This window comes from Zootoca vivipara, chromosome 11, assembly GCF_963506605.1.
Source record: "Zootoca vivipara chromosome 11, rZooViv1.1, whole genome shotgun sequence".
Lineage (NCBI taxonomy): Eukaryota > Metazoa > Chordata > Lepidosauria > Squamata > Lacertidae > Zootoca > Zootoca vivipara.
Window position 1 is genome coordinate 49593322 of NC_083286.1, and position 23908 is coordinate 49617229.

The following is a 23908-nucleotide window of genomic DNA, read 5'->3' on the forward strand; positions in this document are numbered from 1 at the left end:
GAATACTATGTTTATTAGGGGCTATTGCTCTTGCTTGCTGCCCACCTACTACCCTCGGCCAATCCCCCTCCCTTTACAACTCACCCCAAAAAAACCTCCCCCTACAGCTTTGCCCCCCCAAACCCTCTCCCCACTTTCTGTACAGCTTGCCCCCTAAAACTCTCCCCATCCCCTTACAAGCTCATCCAACAACCACTCCCCGCCACCGCCCATCCCTGTGCTCCCTCTGTTGCTGCCGCAGAAGTGAGTTCCTCTCCGCCAAGTGAAGTAAGTTTGCATTTTAAAATATAGGCTTTCTTCTCTTAGCAACAGGGGGCAGACAAAGGGGAGAAAGACTTTCTCACTTTCATTCCCCTCCCCTGCAGCCACTGGTGTTGGGATTTTCCATTCCACCTTTAGTTGCAGACATGGGATTATTATGTGTCACATGTCTGTTTACATTCCAGCAGTTTGCTGGCGTGAGTGGAACTTCCGCTGTATTGCTTTTGCCTCTCTCTCTGAGGAGACGGCAAGGAGAGACGACATGTTTCTTTGTCCTGATTTATGTTTAGTAACGTGGGGTCACGAAGAGTCGGACATGACTAAACAACAACAACGTTTAATAAATCCGTAGTTAATAGTATGTATTCACAAGCCTCAGCCTCATCTGTTGTGCAGTTACACTGCTAAGTATAGTGTGCCCAAGTCTGGGAGGCTTGGGTCACTCATTTATGTCAGAGCCAGAGGCTGATGGATCTTCGCAGTGGCACGGCTGGAAGGAGATGATCCCGCTGGGGCTAGCCAGCTGGCCTTTTGACCCTAGAAGCAGACAGTGGGAAGGCCTACCTGGGCTGGCCACTTGCCCACTCACCCCGAGATTCTTGAGCAGGGGTCAGCAAACTTTTCCAGCATGGGGCCGGTCCACTGTCCCTCAGACCTTGTGGGGGGCCGGACTATATTTTGAGGGGGGGGAATGAATGAATTCCCATGCCCCACAAATAACCCAGAGATGCATTTTAAATAAAAGGACACATTCTACTCATGTAAAAACATGCTGATTCCAGGACCATCCATGGGCCAGATTTAGAAGGCAACTGGGCTGGATCCGGCCCCCCCAGGCTTTAGTTTGCCTACCCATGTTCTTGAGATACACTCGCCATTTTAACTTGTCTGCCCACTCGGCCATCAATGTGGTGACAGACAAGTGCCAAGTACACAGTATGGAGAGAAATGACATAAAAGTGTGCTTTTATGATCCCCACCGCATCACATGTTTCAGTTAAGGTACTCTGGGCAAATGGTGAAAAACAACACATATTTAAACAGCATGTAAAATTGACAGGACATGCTTTTTTTCAGTGTTGCTTAGCCGAGTCAAAATAACATGCTAACTCAAAACTGGGAGGGGGGGGAGATTAGCGCATTGGAAGTTTTGTCAGAAAACTCACACCACGTGCTCACTTATGGATGCGTAAATAGATATTTCACAGCTCTTAGCCATTAACACACACCCCTCTCCCAGGACTGTGGGGAGCTGCGTGGACATTTATAGGTATGGATGCAGAGGAGAAAATCAGTTGCTGTGCTCTATCTTTTTAGTATCCATTTTCTACCTGTGAAGTGGTATTTCTGGAGGAAGAAGGATTTCTACTGCTTCCTGTCAAGTTAACAGCATGACCATTTTATCAAATTTATGGTGGTCCCCTCTTCCACTCATTCACAACAGGAACCAAGTCATGCAAATATATATATAGCCTTCGAGAAGCATTCAGCAGCCATTCCACCCAGTTCTCGTTCCCAAGCGATATATCCACAGAGCATTTCTACCCACGAGTCTCCTGCAGAGCTAAATATTTAGCTAGCTTTCTTTAAAAGGCTAGCTTGATGTGAAAACCCTTATTTGTCGGGGTGGAACACAGTCTGTTTTCCAGTTCTGAACAGTTTTCAGCAAGACTGTTTCGCTGTGCAAAAGGAGAATTTCCACGCCGCAGACAAGTGACTGAAATGCGTTAAGAGTCTCAAAAAGCAGCGCCACTGTCTGACACTGCGAAGACGGGCCTTAAAAAGATTCTCCTTGTTCTAGGCTTGAATGTTTGATTGTTAACACATTTTTAACGCTTCCTTATTCTTGGTGAGTGCATCAGTGATGTCCATAAGCATGTGCCTTGCATATAAAAAAGAACAGAACATGCAGAGGCTGTGAATTTGCTGTTTCTGCTCTAGCAATGGTCTAGAACTGGAAGCTTTACATCACTTTTATTTCGGTGTAATAGATGTGAACTTTGATACAAGACTATGAAAACAGAAGGTGCAGCAATACAGACCATGGGTTTCGGCCTTTAAAAGGTCCTGTCTAAATGGCATAATGTTCCCAATAGAATTAAGAAGATCCATAGCATCCACAGGCTCTCTCTTGAAGCCTTCCCTCCTTTCACTTCCCGCAGTAAGCTATCATGTAGCTTTATATCTGCACCAAGGTTAACTCTAACTATGGTTATTTTCACACCAGGGTTTGCCAAGTGTTCATCTGCCCGTGTTTGAACGCTTGCCTAGAAAGTGCTGCGGCTGCCAGCTACAAAATGGGTTTCATTGGGGGCATGGCGGTAACAAAAAATTAGGGAGAGGACAGTCATTGCTGCTTCACCACCACCACTCATGTACGCTGGCACATCCTGCTGGCTCCGATTGTGGAGATCACACAGTATTGATCACACATGCAGAACAATGCCCTTGATCTCCAGTAACAGGGAGCATTCCCAGAAAAATATAGAAGGTGGACACACAGCACATGAACACACTCACCCCTAGCATACAGACCGCAGTCATCTCTCTCAGTCACACTTGCAGCTATCCCTCTCTCTGTCCAGCTGCGTCTTTCCCAATCACACACACATCCAGAAAAACCCCTCCAAAGAAGGACCTACCCTTGAAATAAATTTTAAAAACCCTCCCCTCAAAATAAAAATTCAAGGGCCCCCACCCAGGTACCTGCAGATCCCTACACTATGGCTTCATATGGCACAGTTTATGAACCACAGATGTGTTTCCCTTCCCCTGTTTATTGGCTTTGGAACAGTGATCCTGGCATCTTGCATTAAGTCAAGGCTCCTTGTTGTATCTTTGCATGGATGCAGCACACAATAGTAAGGGGGAGGAGGGTGTGCCCATGGCACTATGACTTAGTCTGACCCCTGTGTTTTCCTCCCTCATGGCTTGGATTTATGGACTACCGCACTTAAAATGAGGCTGCATTTTAAATTTTAATATTGTATTTTAATCTGTATTTTAATTAATTGCTTTTTATGTTTTATTGTAATTTTATTGGCGTTAGTCGCCCTGAGCCCGGTTTTGACTGGGGAGGGCGGGGTATAAATGAAATTTTATTATTATTATTATTATTATTATTATTATTATTATTATTATTATTATGACACCATGGACAAATGTCAAAAGACAGCCAGAGGGGTTGCGAACTCTGGTTCAAATATTGGGTTACATCCAAGACGTTGACAAGCTCCATTGAAACCAATGGGACACCAGCTAATAGTGACTAAATTCCATTGATTTTGATGGATCTGTTTCTAAGGATGACTAAGTTTGGATCAAAGCCATAGCTGGCATTCATATTGGTACAGATGCAACGTGGCGGCTGTGATCAGCTTGGAGAGATGGTCTTAGGCATATGTGTTTTCAGGATTCTACCTTGTCGCCTATGCTTTCTAACATCTACAGGAAACCACTGGAGAAAGTCATTTGTACACTGATGAGACAGCTCTTTGATTAAGAGATTTATAAATATTCTAAATAAATTGGTAAAATTAGTGAAATTTGGCAGGTTGGACTGAGGTTATCAGTAATATGCTGGTGCAGTGCTACCTCGGTTTTCTACCTACAAATCCCAGGGAGGCTGTGGAACTGTTGGAACAGGTATGCATAGGCTGGTTAGGTCAGAAACGTCACAATAATTCTGCATCAGGCTTAAGAGATCTATAATTGTGCACCGGCTCATTATAATTTGGTGTTTGCAATAATTGCAATTGCTCCCCCACCCCCGCAACGGTATTTTGAAGACCTTTCCCCACCAATGCTTTGGGGGTTCTCGGTGTGTTTTGCAGAAAAGTTAGACTAAATGCACTTTCTGGAATGTGTTGTTCTCCTGCTCTTAAAGGCGATGTTTTCTGTTGTGGGGACTTCTCATTATCAACGACAAACCACATTCAATGTTGTTATTTTAGGTTTAATTAAAAAAAAAAAAAGACAGAAGCTTTCAACGGGAACCATGTTGCCTTCCTACATATAGCAGCTGCATGGGGGGCTGATGCCACTGATGTAAGATGGAAACAGCTATTTCAAAAGAGCCCTGTGGCATCGCACGTAGTTTTCCCCACAAGGAATAGAAAATTGCAAAGAGCTAATTTTTTTAATGAATCATTTGGAACAGAGTATTACTTCCAACTAGGTCCCAAGTGGTTTAGTTTTAGAGCAGCAGCAGGGAACCTTTCTGAAAACACTTTTGTGGTTGTCAACCGGTTTGACAAATGGAGTTAAAACATTGCAGCTTATTAGGAACGTTTAACAAGTTTTCTGCTGGCTGTGCTCTGGTGTGTAATTCAAGAGAGGACACTAATCTCCAGTTAGTGACAACCCTACCAGGTCTAGCACATTTGTAAAACTCGGCACTAAAAACACAACCGAGATCAATACCAGCAGTAGAGTAAGAATTCCTATTACTTAATCTCATGTCGTGATTCTTTTACTCTTTTGATATACAGTGGTACCTTGGAAGTTGAATGGAATCCATTCCGGAAGTCCGTTCGACTTCCAAAACGTTCGGAAACTAAGGTGTTTCTTCCGATTGGCTGCAGGAAGCTCCTGCAGCCAATCGGAAGCTGTGGAAGTCGCATCGGACATTCGGGTTCCAAACACTCACTTCCAGGTTTGTGGCGTTCGGGAGCCAAAACATTCGACTTGCAAGGCGTTCAGGATCCAAGGTACAACTGTACTCAACACCCTTGAACACTAAGCTTTTAACCAGTGCTTTCTATGGTTCTTCAAGTGTTTTGGACTGTAACTCCTATCAGTCCCAGCTAGCATGGCCAACGGTCATGGGTGAAAGCAGCTGGACAGCACAACACTGGGGAAGGCTGCTTTAAATGCTAAAGAACTGTGGAAGCGAACAGCTGCTATATGGTACGTTGCATTCGTTGCCGGGAGAGCGGCCAACAGCACAAGTTACGTCATCAGCTCACATTGGATGTTGTACATCGTCCTAATGTATAAATATGGCGCAGCTCCTGCCTATCTTATCCTTGGCTGAGCACCGTCTGGATGGCTAACTCCATCCATCCATCCCTACATGCGCTACTACTGATGCTTGAGTAAGTTACCAAATATGGGCTTGGTATCTATGTGTTTGTTTCCGTAGTCTGCAAAGGCCTATCATGCATGGGGCTTTAGAAATTTGCCCTAGAGTTACAGAGGGGAAGGGGAAAGCACTCTTCTCCACACATGAACCAGACGGTAAGGGTTTCTGGGAGCTCCTCTCCCCTCCAGGAACAATAATAGCGGCTGGGAACCTGCACCCCCATCTTCAAAACAGCACCCCCATCTTCAAAACAGACGTACGATCAGTTGATGGAAGTTGCAGATATATGGGCAGCTCTATTCAAACCTCTGCTATTGTTTAAAACTGCCAGTGTCCCTCCTTCCTCACTCCCACTCCATGGCCACTGGTGTTGTGTATTTTGCCTTCTCCTTTGTTCCTCTACCCCACCCTGACATCATGCAGATTTGGAACTGTGATGCAGTACTACATTTTTATGCCTATAGGAAGATATTGTTTAAACCAGGGATGGGGAACCTGTAGACCCCCCCCCCCGCGGATGTTGCTGGACTACCAACTCCCATAATCCCTGACAATTGGCCCTCTTGGTTCGGGGTCTGTGGGAATTGGAGTCCAGAAAGATTTGGAGGGTCACAGATTCCCCATCCTTGGTTTTAAGCCACTGTCCCAGGAGCTTGGATGAAGTCGAGAAGGTTGTAAATAAAAATATCTTACTGGAAGATGGTTAAGTGGCACATCCACTTGACCCAGGAAGTCGTCTCTGGTCTGTTAAAGAAACAGAAAAGACACCAAATCATTATTAAGATATAATCTGTTCATTAAATCAGTCCAACAGGTGACATTATATCATGCTAGTTTCTGTAGCAGCCTTGAACATTATCAACGGCATACCCCCCCCCAAACCGCCTCCCCTTACGGAGCCAATGTCTTCTGTTAGTAAAAGCATTCCAGTTATTTCCAACGTTGCTACTGTCCTCACGCAGGCTCACATGATATTTAATAGTTGGTAAAAATGAAAGTTAAGAGTCAAAAGCTCTGCAAGGTTTTTCTTCATTTCAAAGTCAGCGAAAAGTGCATCCGAACCTCAGATGTGGTTAAAACAACTAGCCTTTTTTGCACTTGCCACTCTATGGTGATGTTATTTCCTGCTGGAAAAGCAAGTTATCCTTTCTGGGGAAAAGTTAACGCCCAGGTTAAGAGTTACATAAGTGCCTTCATGCTCACTAAGCGTTCCTCAATGTAGAGATCTCCCTGTTTGTTGCAATGGACAGATTTGGTCCATGCATGCAAAGTGATGACCAATTTCTCCAGGACAATAAATGACTTACTGTCCAAAGATTAATTACCTGCACATACGGTATTAGGAAGATCCCTTATGCTGTGTTAGGCAATTGGTCCTTCTATCTCAGTATCATTTACATTGGCTGACACCAAAGTTTTCATAGAGGAGAATGTGCCAGCCATACCTAGGCATGCCATGTGCTGAAATGGGGATTTCTGGTATGCAAAGCACATGCTCTATCACTGAGCTATGGTCCTCCTATATCTGTAAACAAATCCTGGACCAGGAGTATGTTTTAGAATCAGCAGAGTTAAAAGCAAATGGGGAGAAAAAGTTAAAAGCAAGAATATACAAGTTTTCAAAAGATGAATTAAAGCCAAGAATAGCGAAAAGCAGGTTAAAACACATGTAACACACACACACACACACACACACACAAACACATGTATGAAAATTTTATTTAATTTTCTAATTTACATTTTAAAGTATTCATTTAGACAACCTTAAATCAACAACTTCCCTTCTCTTTCCATGGTTCATTTTGCATACCATACATCCCTGCATATTTTACATGAACTACTAAAATATTTGGTAATCCATTGTTACATCCATCAAAGCTTACTTACACTGTTGAATTTATCTTAATGCTACAAGCGTTTTTAAATCAACCCATATATTCAATAAACATTTCCCAGTCGTCTTTAAACCTACATCCTTCTTGTTCTCTTATTCTGTAAGTTAAAATCTGTGAGCTGCGTGTATTCCATTAGTTTAAGTTGCCATTCTTCTTAAGTTGGGAACTCGCTCGTTTTCCATTTCTGGGCTAACGAAACACGGGCCACAGTAAACAAACATGTTTTAAGCAAGCAACAGAAAGGGTACTCCAGAAGCACCTGGCGACCCGAAGTCAACAACCTGAGAGTAGTGCACCTCTAAGAATACAGTGGTACCTTGGTTTTAGAACAGCTTAGTTTATGAACAACTTGGAAATAGAACACTGAAAACCCGGAAGTAGGTGCTTCGGTTTGTGAACTTTGCCTTGGAAGCTGAACATGTTCTGCTTCCTGTTGAGTGTGTTCCGTTTGTAAATTGAATCTTCTACTGCTAATCAGAGGCTTCCTGTCGAATCTGTTGGCTGTTGAATCCCGAGCACCTACGCAACACAGAGGTGATATTTAGAGCTTTTGTTTTTGCTATTTCTTTGCATTTTTGTTTGTGTGGCTTTTTCTTTTTTTGGACTGTGACTTCTTCTTCGTTTTATGGGAATGACTTGTGACTGTGGCTTGCGACTCCGTTTTTGTGACTTGTTTTTGTGACTGTGTTGAACCCAGTTCAGCTACTGATTGGTTGATTGATTGATTGTGTGACTGCAGAAATAGATAAAAGCCCTCCATCCAATGACTATCATCAGTGCATGTAAGAAAAAATAATTTTAATTTTTATCATCTACAACACTGTCTTATTTATTTTATAGCACAGTACATTGATTGTTGCCTTCATTTTATGGATCAGTGGTCTCGTTAGATAAAAATCACGTTAAATTACTGTTTTAGGGGTTGTTTTTAGAAGTCTGGAGTAATCCATTTTGCATTACTTTCTGTGGGAAAGCACACCTTTGTTTTAGAACACTTTGGTTTTGGAACAGACTTCTGGAACGGATTAAGTTTGGGAACCAAGATACCACTGGCACCTCTACTTATGAATTTAATGCGTTCCGAACGTACATTCGTAAGTCGAAAAAAATTGTAAGTCAAATCCCATAGGAATGCATTGAGAGAAAAAATTCATAAGTAGAAGCAACCCTATCTAAAAATTCGTAAGTAGAAAAAATCCTATCTAAACCACATCCAAGATGGCGGACGGAGCTCCATTCGTAAGTAGAAACATTCGTAAGTAGAGTTATTCGTAAGTAGAGGTACCACTGTATAGGTATTTAATAAGGTTATAGATTGTGCATTGCATTGTTCTTGTTGGCATCTGTCCATCTCGGGAGACAATGGAAGACTGCGTCTTCAGGGGTGTAGCATTTTGGAAGAGGAAAGTGAAAGCTAATGCAATATTTTCAAACCTCGCCTTAAAAGAATTCCAACCTTCAGTTTAAAAGAGAGATTAGTTCATGAATTAGGGGTGGCATTATTTCCCCCCAACCTTCCCCCAAATGTCCACTTTTTCCACTGGAAAAAAAATTCAATGAACTCAATATAAAAGGGGGGGATTTCTTTCTCCAATTTTCCCATTTCTGCATCACACCCTACACCCCTTGACTTTCCCTTCCCTTCAATTGTCTCTCCAAATCTTTCCAAATGTTGAATTGTAAGCTCCACGGAACTAGGTCCTGTGGTGCTTTTTGTTGTTCTATCAATCACCTTGTATATGAATGGTGTGGTACAAATGATGGTATACGCTGAAAATGCTTTCCAAATTCTAACTAGTACATAAATTTAAACTTCTGATCTAAATGCGCTGTACTCTTGCTGCTTCGTTTAAGATAAAAACCAAAATTAGCCTTAGGCTTCTAAAATGCCTAATTATTGTGTCAAATTAGAAACTGCCCATTATTCACTTTCTAGCAGAAAGTGAACTGACTGACATCTGAAATGCTTATTCCATCAAACTGAAGGACAGGGAGACAGAGAGAAAAAATGTGGAGATACTGATAATATGAAAGATTATTTGAAATATGCAAATTATACCTTGGAGCAAGTTCTGCAGAAACAGAAGTTACTGGAATGGGCAGCCTTTGCTATAGCTTCATTAGACAATGTTTAATGTCATTCATTAGCTAATTTATTGGGCAGCAACAAATCCTCCCAATTTAAACAAGGCATGAAATCCATCCATTTATACAACTGTGACAAAGATCCATTCAACTACTGTAGTTCTGTGTGTCCAAACATATTTTGGACTTGCATTTCTCGAATCCTATCTGACCAAATGGTTCTGTAACTTTGAAGTTATGCCTTATGAGGAACAGCTTAGGGAGCTGGGTATGTTTAGCCTGGAGAAGAGAAGGTTAAGGGGTGATATGATAGCCATGTTCAAATATATAAAAGGATGTCATATAGAGGAGGGTGAAAGGTTGTTTTCTGCTGCTCCAGAGAAGCGGACACGGAGCAATGGATTAAAACTACAAGAAAGAAGATTCCACCTAAACATTAGGAAGAACTTCCTGACATTAAGAGCTGTTTGGCAGTGGAATTTGCTACCAAGGAGTGTGGTGGAGTCTCCTTCTTTGGAGGTCTTTAAGCAGAGGCTTGACAGGCATATGTCAAAAATGCTTTGATAGTGTTTCCTGCTTGGCAGGGGGTTGGACTGGATGGCCCTTGTGGTCTCTTCCAACTCTATGATTCTAAGTTGTAAAAGCAGTCTGTGATGCCTTTTAATATCCTTTCTGTAATTTCCCAAAACATTTGGTAGATTTTTACAGGTTAGCATGACCCACATACTGTGAGACTTTGGGTTTTTACTATTGCCGCTGTGATTGAGTTATTTATTATTATTATTATTATTATTATTATTATTATTATTATTGTTATTTTGTAGTTAATTTACAAAAGAAAAAAGTCTTTAAGCGACTTACAAAAAATTAAGAGCCAAAGGCATAGCGTGAAAATAGGCAACATTTCAATAAAAAACATTGTAAAACCCAGCATATGCAACAGCAAATATTTCCACTATGGATTTGTACACACATTTTACTTAACAAGCAAAAGTAAATTTCTTAATTTAACCCGGATATCTTTTGAAATCCCAAGTCATGTTGCAACTTTTCAGAACCCCGTATTTTTGGAATTTGAAAGTTGAAAAATTCAATGTGTCCTACTGTGGGCAGACTTGTCTTCAGGTTTGCAACATGGCCAGGAATGTCACAAGACTCGCTGCCAGACCCAGACCAGCAGGTTGTATTACAGCATAAGTGTAACATTGGGAGAAAGGATGGCCTGGTTGCTCTTGGGGGGAGAAAGGCCTAGGGCAGGCATGGTCAAACTTGGCCCTCCAGCTGTTTTGGGACTACAATTCCCATCATCCCTGACCACTGGTCCTCTTAGCTAGGGACGATGGGAGTTGTAGTCCCAAAACAGCTGGAGGGCCAAGTTTGGCCATGCCTGGCCTAGGGTGTACCCATTATGTCACCAGGCCATGAGGACAGCCAACTATGGAACATTATCGTGGCAAAGGAGGTTGGGAGACTAAAGGTGGGCAACACAAAGCAAGTATTGACTTCTACTGAGCAATAAGAATTTCAGGAGGTGAGGAAGGGGTGGGGGCATGTCTGTGTGTCTCCTTGTCCAGCACTTTTGTCCCTTGAACCATGACATAGTTCAAACTAGGCAATTAGGAGACTCTTTCAATGGACAGGAAAGGAACTTGCTCCAACCTTAAGAGTCAAAGCAACTCTTCCAAAACGAAAAAAAGAAAAGAAAAGAGAGAGGGAGGGAGGGAGGGGCTCTTTTTCTCTGATCCATATCATCAGGCTTCAAAGACCATTACTTGCTCTAAAGAAAAGCAAACGTTTTAACCGGTCAGCTTAACAATCATGCTATTCACTTGTGTGCAAATTGCTTTAGGTGGAAATATGGCTTCTGAAGTGAATAGGCATAGAAATACGGTTCAGCCTCCTTGCTTCAGTAAAAACAACATGGGGGAATTATTGTATTTTAATATTGTGTTGGAAGCCCCCCAGAGTGGCTGGGGAAACCCAGCCAGATGGGCGGGGTATAAATAATAAATTATTATAATTATTGTTATTGCAATACCAGACTGGACTTAAGTGATCAGAATTTGAATATATTGTTACCCCATTTTCCAATACCTTTATCATTATTATTATTTTCTTATTACTTCCATGAAGTCTCCCAATACATGTATTTACTTGAATATGCCACATGGAAACTGGATGTTAACACTACGGTGACGGTTATTAAATTGAGAATGTGAATCTTTGCAGCGTTTATACGGTAGTGCGTTCTACAGGTGGATATTCCCTCCCCGTCCACCCCAGTCTTCAATGCTGAATGAAATATTAAGGGAAATTTAAGGGTGCAATTCACTGTATGAGGAGTGTCACAGAAGGGTGTTGGCTACTCCCGAGTAAGCACTCCACACATCCTCTGAATTTTTCAGAGTTTTATTGTGCATGCTATATACTGTACAGTGGTGAGATGTCTCAAATCATGTCTGCTCTGCATGGGGTAGAAGCCCGCAATGGCGTCTCGTGGGCTCTGACCCCTCTTTTAAGACTGGGCATCCAAACGCCCCTCCTCCTTGCTCTACGGGTCCTCCGTGGTCCCAAACCAGGCTCCTGAGGTGCCGTTCTACTTACTCCCTCCTTTCCAGTCCCTGCTGAAGCTAGCTCCACCCCTGCTTCCCTTCTCCCAGCCTGGAGCTGAGCCTCCAGGACTCTGCAGAGCCCTGGACCCTTCTTAACCCTTCCTGTTCCTGGTTTTCCCTCCCAGACTTGCTGCTGCTCTCCCATCTGATGGAAGTAAGCAGAGTGGGCTGCTCTCTGCAAGCCCTCTCTCTTACAAGGGGCTATAGGATTTTGGCAGTTTCCTGTTGCTTGGGATTTGGGACTTTTTGGGGTCTGGCTTCAGAAGGCCTTGGAATGGGACTGTAAAGGGATCAGGGAGCATGATGGGGCATTGACACTCTTCTCGCTCACCGTCAGGCACTGTATTTTTCGTTCCATAAGACGCACCTTTATCCTCCTGAAAAGTAAGAGGAAATGTCTGTGCGTCTTATGGAGCGAATGCATGGTCCCTGGGGCCGAATTGCCCAGGAGCTAAAGGCAGATCGTGCTTAAAAAAAGAGAGCTAAAGACTAACAAGATGGAATGAGCACAAAGGAACCCGCTCAGCAGCTGATTGCAAGATTTTGGGGAGGGAGATAAGAGAGCTAGCTCCTTTCCTGGCCCCTCCCAGCCCCTTGCCTAGGCCTCAATTGTTGTCTGCAGAGGGAGACACGTGACTGGCTGATTAGATTATCTGTCTGGAAACTGTATAAATGGGTCCCTATTCTAGAGAAGTTGCAGAACTGTGAGTTGAACCCCATAAAAACAGGATGTTTTCCCTTTGCAAGGAAACTCAGCAATTTTGAGCTGATCCTAAAAAAATTGGAGCTTTCCCCCTTTGCAAAAGAAGCTTCCTCAAATATTTAATGGGGGGGGGGGGCAAAGGCACAGAGGCCTCTAGGAGTTGGCTGCTATGTCTAGAACAATTCAAGAAAGCAAAATATTTTTTTCTCGTTTCCCTCCTCTAAAAAAACCATAGGTGCGTCCTATGGTCAGGTGTGTCCTATGGAGCGAGAAATATGGTGCTTTATACCACACAATAGCCAAAGTTTCTGGGTGCGCAATAGAAGGTCCCACCGCCAAGGGTTGGTGGGAGACATGAAAATCAACATGTTCCACACTATGGTTTGGGTCACCAAGCCTGATCAACCAAGTGACATTAAGTGAGCAATCCACCACCAACCCTATTTTGACAGAGAGCCCTCCTCTGTTGGCAGCACCCCAGCGCCCCTCATTGCCTCTCTCCTGTACCACCCAGAGTTGGAAGGGACCACGGGGGTCATCTAGTCCAACCCCCCTTTCAGTGCTAAGTGTAGCGGGGATTGCCTAACAACAGGCAATAATTTCAGAAACCTATGCTAACAACAACTCCAACAACAACTCCAACAACAACAACAACAACAACAACAGGCCAGTCCATCTGACTGGTTTGCCCCAGCCACTCTAGGTGGCTTCCAGCAAAATCTATTTAAAAAACACAATAAAGCATCAAACATTAAAAGCTTCCCTTCAGATGTTTTTTAAAAGTCATATACAGTAGTTGTTTATTTCCTTGACATCTGACAGAAGGGTGTTCCACAGGGCGGGTGCCACTACTGAGAAGGCCCTCTACCTGGTTCCCTGTAACTTCACTTCTCACAGTGAGGGAACCGCCAGAAGGCCCTTGGTGCTGGAATTTAGGGTCTGGGGTGAAAACACTCCTTCAGGTATACAGGGCCAAGGCTGTTTAAAACTTATTGATGCAAATACACGTTCAACGTTTTTACACCATTCCCTTTCCTCCTGTTGCTTCCCCTGCCATTTACCATTTTGACGGGGAGATTTTGCAAGAGGAATCCATTCTGCCTAGCCCCCCACCACCACCACCCTGCCTGTTGACCCTACCTCATGAAGAGCACAGAAGTCTCTTGGGATTGCCTTATCAATCCTGCCCACACCTTTCCCAACAAAACCTCACACTGGGAACTGTTGCAAAAGCAAGGCCTCCCCTGCAAAGGAATTAGACAGCACCAACAGCAGGATTAACTAAGATTACGACCTGCCTCTTGCTTTGGACTGTGAGAGAAAGCCCTGAATCAAGGCAATGATTGATCATACATTCAGCTGAGAAGGGCTAACGAGGGACTGAATGCAGTCATTAATTAGAGACTTGGCAGTGAGACAACAGACGTGTTCCTTGTGCAAATGTCACTGTCATTGTCCTCTTGGCATTCCTCTCTGTTCTGTGTCACTGCAGTGGGCCAATGGAGATAACAGCAGCATATGGCTTAGAGGCTGGAGGTGAGACTACAGGCTTGGGTGGGAGGTGTTGAAATTCCCCGAGACAGGGTTCTGCCTGTGTGAGGAAAACAACACTTTAAGGTCACCGACCTGGACCAGCACATTTGTTCCTAGCAATTAAACGACTGCATGCTATCTGCCTGCACTGAGTGAGAGTCTGCCGTCAGTATATGAACAACAGAATCCACAGAACAAAACTTCAAGCTTTGTGTTTGTGTGTTTTAAGCACACACTCATCACACAGACTCATTAAGACCTCTCTGCTTTTCCTTTCTCTACCCACGACAACCCAACAAATGTTCATCCTCAAAAACAGTTATAGCAATAATTGATCCTTTGACAGTGGAATCGTCTCCCTTGGGAGGTTGTGAATTCTCCTTCCTTGGAGGCTGGATGGCCATCTGCCCTGGATGATTTCGCTGAGATTCCTGCATTGTAGGGGGTTGGACTAGATGACCCTCAGGATCCCTTCCAACTCCACGATTCCATGATTCTATGAATCTATGATGGTTCTTATTGTGCATCATTTTACTCGGTGACAGGGCTGCCTTGACTATTTTATGCAAAGGTGGGATACAAATACGGAAAACATACAATTAAAGCTGGTGATGTTTACAAGGGAAGAGGGGAAATTGCATTTGTAAATATTTGTGGAGTATACCCCCTGGGAAGAGCACGTTTGGGGTGCATTTTGAGTTTATACTTATCAGTTACTACAATAATAATAATAATAATAATAATAATAATAATAATAATAATAATTTATTATTTATACCCCGCCCATCTGGCTGAGCTTCCCCAACTACCCTGGGAGGCTCCCAACAGAAAAATGAAATAAAATAATCAATTAAACATTTAAAGCATCCCTAAACAGGGCTGCCTTCAGATGTCTTCTAAAAATCTGGTAGCTGTTTTTCTCTTTGACATCTGATGGGAGGGCGTTCCACAGGGTGGGCGCCACTACCGAGAAGGCCCTCTGCCTGGTTCCCTGTAACTTGGGCTTCTCACAACGAGGGAACTGCCAGAAGGCCCTCGGAGCTGGACCTCAGTGTCCGAGCAGAACAATGGGGGTGGAAACGCTCCTTCAGGTACTGATAATTCACACTGCATGGGCAAGTCATTTGCTGCACCTCTCCCCTTTGGATTTGTCAATGTGAATGATGTCACTGTCACGATTACCTAGTCCAAAGTACAATTTAACCAGATAATGAAGCTCAATGGCACTGTGAATTGAGTACACTTTCCCCAAGAAGATCTCCTTCAGTATGGAATTTTTGTTTCGTGCACTTGTTTAGCCCTACTCAAAATGTTTTGTTTAGACAAGCCAACCCAGATTTGTAACGCTGGCATGCTTTTTAATCTGAAATTTTATTGAAGAGGGTTAGACTACAGAATCCTTGGGGTCCTTTCCAACTGTACAATTCTATAATTCTATATTATAATATGCATTTTTAAGCCGCTGATTTTATTTATACAGTCACACCTTGGTTTTCAAATTTAATCCATTCCGGGAGCCCGTTCGACTCCCGACACGGCTCGGAAACCAAGGCGTGGCTTCCAATTGGCTGCAGGAGCTTCCTGCAGCCAATCAGAAGCCATGTAAGCTGTGTTGGACATTCAGCTTCCGAAAAACGTTTGCATACCCGAAACATGTTCGGGAGCCGATTGGTTCGACAACTAAACCGTTCTACTACCAAGGTTCTAGTTACAGGTAGCCATGTTGGTCTGGCGTAGTCAAAACAAACAAACAAACCCTTCCAGTAGCACCTTAGAGACCAACTAAGTTTGTCAGTGGTATGAGCTTTCATGTGCATGCACACTTCTTTCATGCACATGAAAGCTCATGCCAATGACAAACTTAGTTGGTCTCTAAGGTGCTAATACCAAGGTACGATTGTATTGAGATTTTTTTTGGTAAACTTTGACTTTTAGTGACCATTTTAATGCAAGTTTTATATTCATAGTTGTGGCGAGATACACCGGTAAAAGGCCCCCGGACGTTTAACGGTCTATTGACCCAATACCTCCCTCGCCTATTTCTTCCCTTGCTGCCACCAACCAGTAGGTCCATGTACTGGTACACAATGGATTGGAATCCAGTCAGGTGAACAATGAACAAAACAATTAAGTTTATTTAGGTGATGATTGATGATCTTACAAGCATAAAAATTATTCATGGTTTCTCAAATATGTTTACTTAAACTTAACCTTTAGTATTAGTTCCCCCCTTGTCCTCCCTAACTGAAGTTCCCTTCTTATTACTCTTACAGATTCTGCACCACAGCTCACCTCACTAGCTTCTCTAACCCTCTCTCTATCTCAAAATCCTCTCCACCTCTCTCATCAAATCCCATCAAATCCCTCAACTCAACTGCCCTTCTGACTGCCTGCTTCTCCTTATATACCCCTGCTTCTGCCTGGAGAGCTCCTATTGGCTATTTACCTCCCTTGCAACTTAACTCTTGGTTTACGAATTTTCGGTTTACGAACGTCGTGGACCCATCTGGAACGGATTAATTCACTTTCCATTACTTTCAATAGGAAAGTTCGCTTCAGTTTATGAACGCTTCAGTTTATGAACAGACTTCCGGAACCAATTACACCCATGCTTCGGGTTAAGTACGCTTCAGGTTGAGTACTCCGCGGACCGTCTGGAACAGATTCATCCACTTTCCATTACTTTCAATGGGAAAGTTCGCTTCAGTTTATGAACGCTTCAGTTTATGAACAGACTTCCGGAACCAATTGTGTTCATAAACCGAGGTACCACTGTACTTAGAAGTCTTACAATTAAGGGGTATACTTTTTTTTTGTTAAATAAATAAAAGAAATATGGTGCAAGCAGTCCTAGGATCCGCCGCTCCCAGAGTGCCTGATGCCCCTATTGGGTGCCCTGGATAATTCTATATCCCAAGACTCCTTACTAACCCTCACCATTATCAGACACTTGCTTTACATTATTTGGCACTTGTAAAAGCACCAGTTCCACAGAGTGAAGGGGTTGAGTGGGCATCTATGGCGTAAGGCGATTTTTCAAATAAACCCAAGCTGTTAACTCTTGCAGTCCTACTGAGCACTCGGGCAGCCCAGAAAACTGTATTTCCCAGGTTCCCTGGCACCTGGGGTGCTGCTGTTTCAATATACCAGGTGCCAAGGGAAAATTAGGCTGTGCAGAGACATCTCCTGTTGCTGCTACAAGGAAAGAAGCTACGGGGTGGGGGGGTCAGATATCACACAGTTAATCATCCCAGCAAAAAGCTTTAGAAGGGGGGAAAAGAGAATTTTGTGAGTGTGCTTAAAAACTGCCAAACTATGTTGCAGGTCCTAAGCGAGAAATATCTCAGATACACAGCATCCCTATCGTGCAATTAATGCCATTTCAACGGTCATTTTGAGAAAAATATGCCATAATTTCTCGCTCAGCCCCATCTCCCTATCTGTTCATATCAAGCCCAGAGGATAAGAAGGGAAACGGGAAAAGTTTCTAATTAAACTTTTTTTATTCCACCTACAAGCCAGGTTTCATGTCTCTACTCAAAAGGCACATTTTTCATTTGCACTTTGTGGGTTTAGTATCGGGTTTCCACTGACATTTTTGTCTTAGCACAGTTGAAACAGAGCTGCTCCTGAATGTTGAGCGATTATATAATTTGAGCAAAATTCACTTTTCGCTATTATTTCATCCCCCAGTATGCTGACAACTGGATTACTCATTATGCCCCAAAGCATACAATATAATTCCGCACGAGAGCCGTGCTATTATTTTTACTGTTTCAATTGTGTTCTTTTAGCTTTGCATTTTGTTTTTAAATATTTGTGAGCTACCCAGAGAACACATGTTATTGTGTGGGAAACCATGGAGGGAGGGGGGGACAATCAGGAATAATAATAATAATAATAATAATAATAATAATAATAATAATAATAATACTACTACTACTACAAAAAGTGGCTATGTGTTTAAACCATAATGCTATTTTATTCCGTCCTCCTCTTTTAGATCTAAAAAAACCACAGGGAAACACACCAGGAGGGACTGTGCAGAGTAATCCAATCATTGTACAGGCTGATCCTGTGAGCTGTTGTATCCACAAATAGAACTGATTCCTGTGCAATATCACAAATTGTAACCTGCGTAACCATTTAACCTACATTTTACACTTGAGCTACAACGCGTCACCCACAGCCTTTTAAGAAATTATTTCAATTATTAAGATTTTAAAGGATTTAACACGAGGAATTTCCATATTACAGCCTCATTCATCTCATTAAATGGTTTATTTGGATAACCAGAAGCCTAGAAGAGTGTGGCAAGCCTGTACAAAGATGCCCAATATTTGTGTTTCTGCGACTCTTTCCATCCCCAGAGCTGATTTTCCCAGTTGCCTTGCAGCCAACTGCTGGGAAGGAAACAAAAGCCCAAACCCTAGCCTATCTTAGTACTGTGTGTTTTTTTAATTAAAAATCCCCAACCACACGAGACCGCAGTGCATTTAACTCTACAAGTCTCTGTTTCCTACAGTAATTGCGTTGTAAAGGAAGAGATATTTTAATTGCAGGAACTCACTTCCAACTTGTCAACTTTCTGTTTCATCCAGTGCCATGGTTTTTTGTTGTGCTGTGTTGCTACGCTCATCTCTACATTTTGCCAGTAGGCCACTGTACTAACACGAGCTATCCAATTACTCAAAGATATTTTTAGCTGGAATATTTAAAATAAGCATTTCACCCTCTGCTGTCCTTTTGTTTGTAAACAGTAAGGCCTGAAGCAGGACGAGGCCCATCCTTTTGGCAAGGTGCTGAACAGGACAGTGATTGAAAAGGGTGAATCCATGCCAAGTGAACAACGGGAAAGGGAACTAGTCACACAAGAACTGCTTTTCACAAGACAGTCGTCTGCCTTACACCATCTTATTGAGTGTCAGTCAAGAAGGACTATACTGTTTTATTCTCTAATCCATAAAGAAGGCTGATCGCCGAAGAATTGATGCTTTTGAATTATGGTGCTGGAGGAGACTTCTGAGAGTCCCATGGAGTGAAAGAAGATCAAACCTATCCATTCTGAAGGAAATCAGCCCTGAGTGCTAACTGGAAGGACAGATCCTGAAGCTGAGGCTCCAATACTTTGGCCACCTCATGAGAAGAGAAGACTCCCTGGAAAAGACCCTGATGCTGGGAAAGATTAAGGCCACAAGGAGAAGGGGACAACAGACGATGAGATGGTTGGACAATGTTCTCGAAGCTACCAACATGAATCTGACCAAACTGCGGGAGGCGGTGGAAGACAGGGCTGCCTGGCATGCTCTGATCCATGGGGTTACGAAGAGTCGGACATGACCAAACAACTAAACAACAACAACAATCCCCTTTTAAATAAAAGATCACAAGTAGGGCTGGGCGATATCTGGTTTTCAACTGGTTTTCAACATTGTGATATATCAACAGCTAAACACTGCAATATCCTGGCTTTATATCATGATGTCTGAAATAATGATGAAGTTATGTAGAGGCATCGGATGGCTTCTCTGTTTTTCCCGCATCGTGATTTTTGCCACGCGATTCTTCCAATTTCTTGTTGAGTTTAGTCACAACCGCCCTAAGTTGTCTAAAGTTATGCGCTGTTGACATGGGTAAGATGCTGAGGGCTTTAAAAACTCCTTGCAATTCTTCTGCCAAGATGTCCCAATACTGAGTAGAAATGTGGCACATTTAAGCCCATGATTTTATGACCTGATTTGTCTTCACTAGTTTACTTTTCCCTTCATGAGGCAGGGGACCGCTGAGCTGGCAGAGTTAACAGGGGGCTGTAGAAACCGAGAGAAACATTGTCTGGCTTCACAGTTTCCCCCATGTGATTTCTGCATAGCCACACACATATATTGCCAGGTCAAAAATTGTGAAACTGATATCACAAGATGGACTTCAAACCAGTTTGGGGAGCAATATATTGCCCAGCCCTAATCACAAGATTTGTTCTCCAATATATATATATATATAGAGAGAGAGAGAGAGAGAGAGAGAGAGAGAGAGAGAGAGAGAGGGAGAGGGAGAGGGAGAGAGAGAGAGTCCCACATGAAATCCATGGACAGCCAAAGGAAATCATTTGAAAACTTCTAGGACAGGCATCCCCAAACTTCAGCCCTCCAGATGTTTTGGACTACAATTCCCATCATATCTGACCACTGGTCCTGTTAGCAAGGGATCATGGGAAGTGTAGGCCAAAACATCTGGAGGGCCGCAGTTTGGGGATGCCTGTTCTAGGATAGTAATTTCTCTTTCATTGCAACGTTGACAAGACACAGCTGGTATCACTTGGGAAATATATGGTAAACCCAGGCCCATTTTAACAGAAAGCATCAACAGCAGTATGTGTGGTTATGTTCATTTGTGACACTAAAGGAAGTCCTTTGTTGGGCTTCTTACTGACAGAGGCCAGAAATATCCCTAAATATCTAAGCCATTACCAACAGTTCTTTGCTGCTTACAGGGAATAGAAAGACCTGGAAATAATGTCACTGTGTTCATCATTTGCACTGCATTTCAATCATGACAGCCCCCTGTCATGGCAAGTGTCATATGAGCATTGCCCTGGGGTGAATGACAGCAATTGTCATTTTTTGAATAGCCCCCTTCTCTATATAGGATCGTTATCATTGCATTGCCTGCTGCTACTTTGGAATGATCATGTATGCATATCGTGATCAGGTCTGTTCTGCGAAAGTGCTTATCGGCAATCACAATGCATCTGAAACTCAGCCAGCAGCAGTAACAAATATATGCACTAAGAGGCAAGAAAAAGAATAAGCGGGAGAGCGGGTACTAACTCAACTAGGCTTTAGCCGAGTTTTTATGGGGTTATCTCAGTGCACTATGTAATAAAATTGTAAGGGTGTCGTCATGCTGCTGTTTGCGTGGCACACGGGTCCAGGCAGGTGAGCGGAGTGAACTGCCTGGCATGATCTCAAAGTTCATATGGGGAAAGGCAGGCTTTATATATAGGGGTCCTGAGTCATAAAAGGCGTCAAAACCAGCAGTATGATCTTTAGGTGACTACTTGCTACAATGTCTGGAGAGAGGTGAGAATCCTATGATTGCCTGATTTATATTTGCAAAAACAGGTTGAAATAATGAAATAATCTTTATTCTTGAACGAAACAGAGAGAAAAGATTTATTGCAACATGCAATATGCTCTTTGCCATAGCAAATCAGATCACCAGTCATCAAATATTGTATTATGCCTCTAGCAATGCATGCTAAGTCATGTTTAAGACAGATAGAAATGGAAAGGGGAAAGGAATAAGAAAATCAAGATAGGTCCAGTGTGTCAAATGAAAAAGAAATGCAATGTACTATTTCATAAATTGGTTGGTTTTTTTAAATATTAAATACAAGTCAGCTTGCAATTAAAAGCAATCATCATCTGTCTAGTGTCCAAACACCCCATATACATTATCCAACGGCCTCTTGCAAGAATACTGAGAGGCAATTGCTTTTTCCTGTCACTTGCATATTCAGATAGAAAAATAAAACCACATAATTTCAGAGTTGGAAGGGATCCCAAGGGTCATCTAGTCCAACCCCCTGCAATGCAGGAACCACTTGCCCAATGTGGGGCTTCAACCCACAACCCTGAGATTAAGAGCACCATACTCTACTGACTGAGCCATCTCAGCATGCTAATAACTTGATGAAAAATGACAATAATTAAATTAAAAGCAGCTGGGTGGTAACATTGTTCACTGTCAAACAGTGAGCAGGTGGACGATACCCAAATACGGTGCCTTGCCTGTAGTTCATCAGAAGCATAAAGGACTGGGCGACATCAGATCAATGGCAAAGCAGGGTTTCAGTTAAGCTCTCCTGTTTACTTTTACATTTATTTATTTAGAATGTCAACATTCCAGCCATAAAAATCCACGTCCATGTTATGAAAACCTGATATGCGATAGTCTTTCAGAAACCCTACCATCCCTACCCAGGCAAGGATTTGCAAAGCACACAACCGCGGCAAGGACTTTACTAGCCCAAAAATGGAAATTAACAAGAGATACCGACAATTGAGGAGTGGCAGACGAAAATGATTGACTATGCAGAGTTAGCAAAGTTGACCTGCGGAATCCAAGACCAGGGAGAGACAAAGTTCCAAAGGGAATGGAGTAAATTAATTGACTATATTGAGAAGAACTGTAGAAGTTTAGAGACACTTGCAGGACTGAAATAAATCCTACGAACTTATTTAAAATGTGGGCAAAAAGGAACTGCGAGATAAGGGTGAGAAACAAAGCCGAATGACGGGAGGGAGGGAGGGAAGTCACAGCTCGGCAGAGCGAAATGAACTGAGATGGGTGAATATAAGATGAATTGTATAAAAAAATTGTTTTTGTTTTGTTTGTTTGTTTGGAAAAACTTAATAAATAAATTATTTAAATAAAGGATTTGCAAAGCACAGAGTATTGCAAGGCTGATGGTATCTGATGGTATCTGCAAGAGGATACGTGTCCCACAGAAGGGAGACACGGGAAAAATGGGGAGAGGGGAACCCACCACCACGCCATAATTTTGGAGAACTTTAAAATATCTTCTGGGGGGGAAAGTCTTTTAGAATGAGAGAAATGCTTTCTCAAACAAGGTTTGCTCACTCAGAATGTGCAACACGAAGATTTCTATGCAAGACAATATCTGCATTGGAGAATGACTACTCCCGTGTAACAGTGGTGCAGGGTCAGGAAGGCTTTCCAAAATGGATTTCCCCCAGTGCTTTAAATTTAAATGTCGGCACTATCAATCAGAAAGCAAAGCGCTCTCTGACATCTAAATGAGTAGGATTTTGAACATCTTTCTGGCTTGCGTACTGTGTAGCTTTCTACAGGAAGAAAGAATAAAAGAGCACCCGTTTTCTGTGGGGGACCTTAAATATAGCATTAACATCGCAAAAGGGAATCAACTGGCTTTATTCACACACATTGATTTACTTCCCAAATAGGCAGGCATCTCCTCTAAAGGGCTTTTTTATTTTTTTACTCTTTCCCAATCTCTGATACATAGTTTGCTCTAGTTTGGTCAGAGTTGAGTATACACTTCCAGAGTTAATGCAAAATTACTTCTGGTAAATGAGCCACCAATAGCTGCTAGAGGGCCATGAAAATGTGTCTCCCAGGCTTTTAGACTCGTCTACCCATGTACTTTGGTGTCATTTCTAGATTCAAAATTGGGAAAGGAGTACGACAAGGTTGTATATTGTCTACCTGCTTATTTAACTTATATGCAGAATTCATCATGCGAAAGGCTGGACTAGATGAATCCCAAGCCGGAATTAAGATTGCCGGAAGAAATATCAACAACCTCAGATATGCAGATGACACAACCTTGATGGCAGAAAGTGAGGAGGAATTGAAGAACCTTTTAATGAGGGTGAAAGAGGAGAGCGCAAAATGTGGGCTGAAGCTCAACATCAAAAAAACCAAGATCATGGCCACTGGTCCCATCACCTCCTGGCAAATAGAAGGGGAAGAAATGGAGGCAGTGAGAGATTTTACTTTCTTGGGCTCCTTGATCACTGCAGATGGTGACAGCAGTCACGAAATTAAAAGACGCCTGCTTCTTGGGAGAAAAGCAATGACAAACCTAGACAGCATCTTAAAAAGCAGAGACATCACCTTGCCTACAAAGGTCCATATAGTTAAAGCTATGGTTTCCCCAGTAGTGATGTATGGAAGTGAGAGCTGGACCATA

At 42.7% G+C, this 23908-nt stretch overlaps 1 protein-coding gene across 6 annotated transcripts in view; it reads right to left on the minus strand.

The window, feature by feature from the left end:
- Positions 1-23908, minus strand: part of NEDD4L (NEDD4 like E3 ubiquitin protein ligase) — a 259415-nt gene that overhangs the window by 74441 nt on the left and 161066 nt on the right. For all 6 annotated transcript variants that reach the window (XM_035101003.2, XM_035101002.2, XM_060280348.1 and 3 more), the window contains one exon: positions 6038-6088. In XM_035101003.2, coding sequence (XP_034956894.1) covers positions 6038-6088 — 51 coding nt within the window. The remainder of the gene's footprint in view (positions 1-6037; positions 6089-23908) is intronic.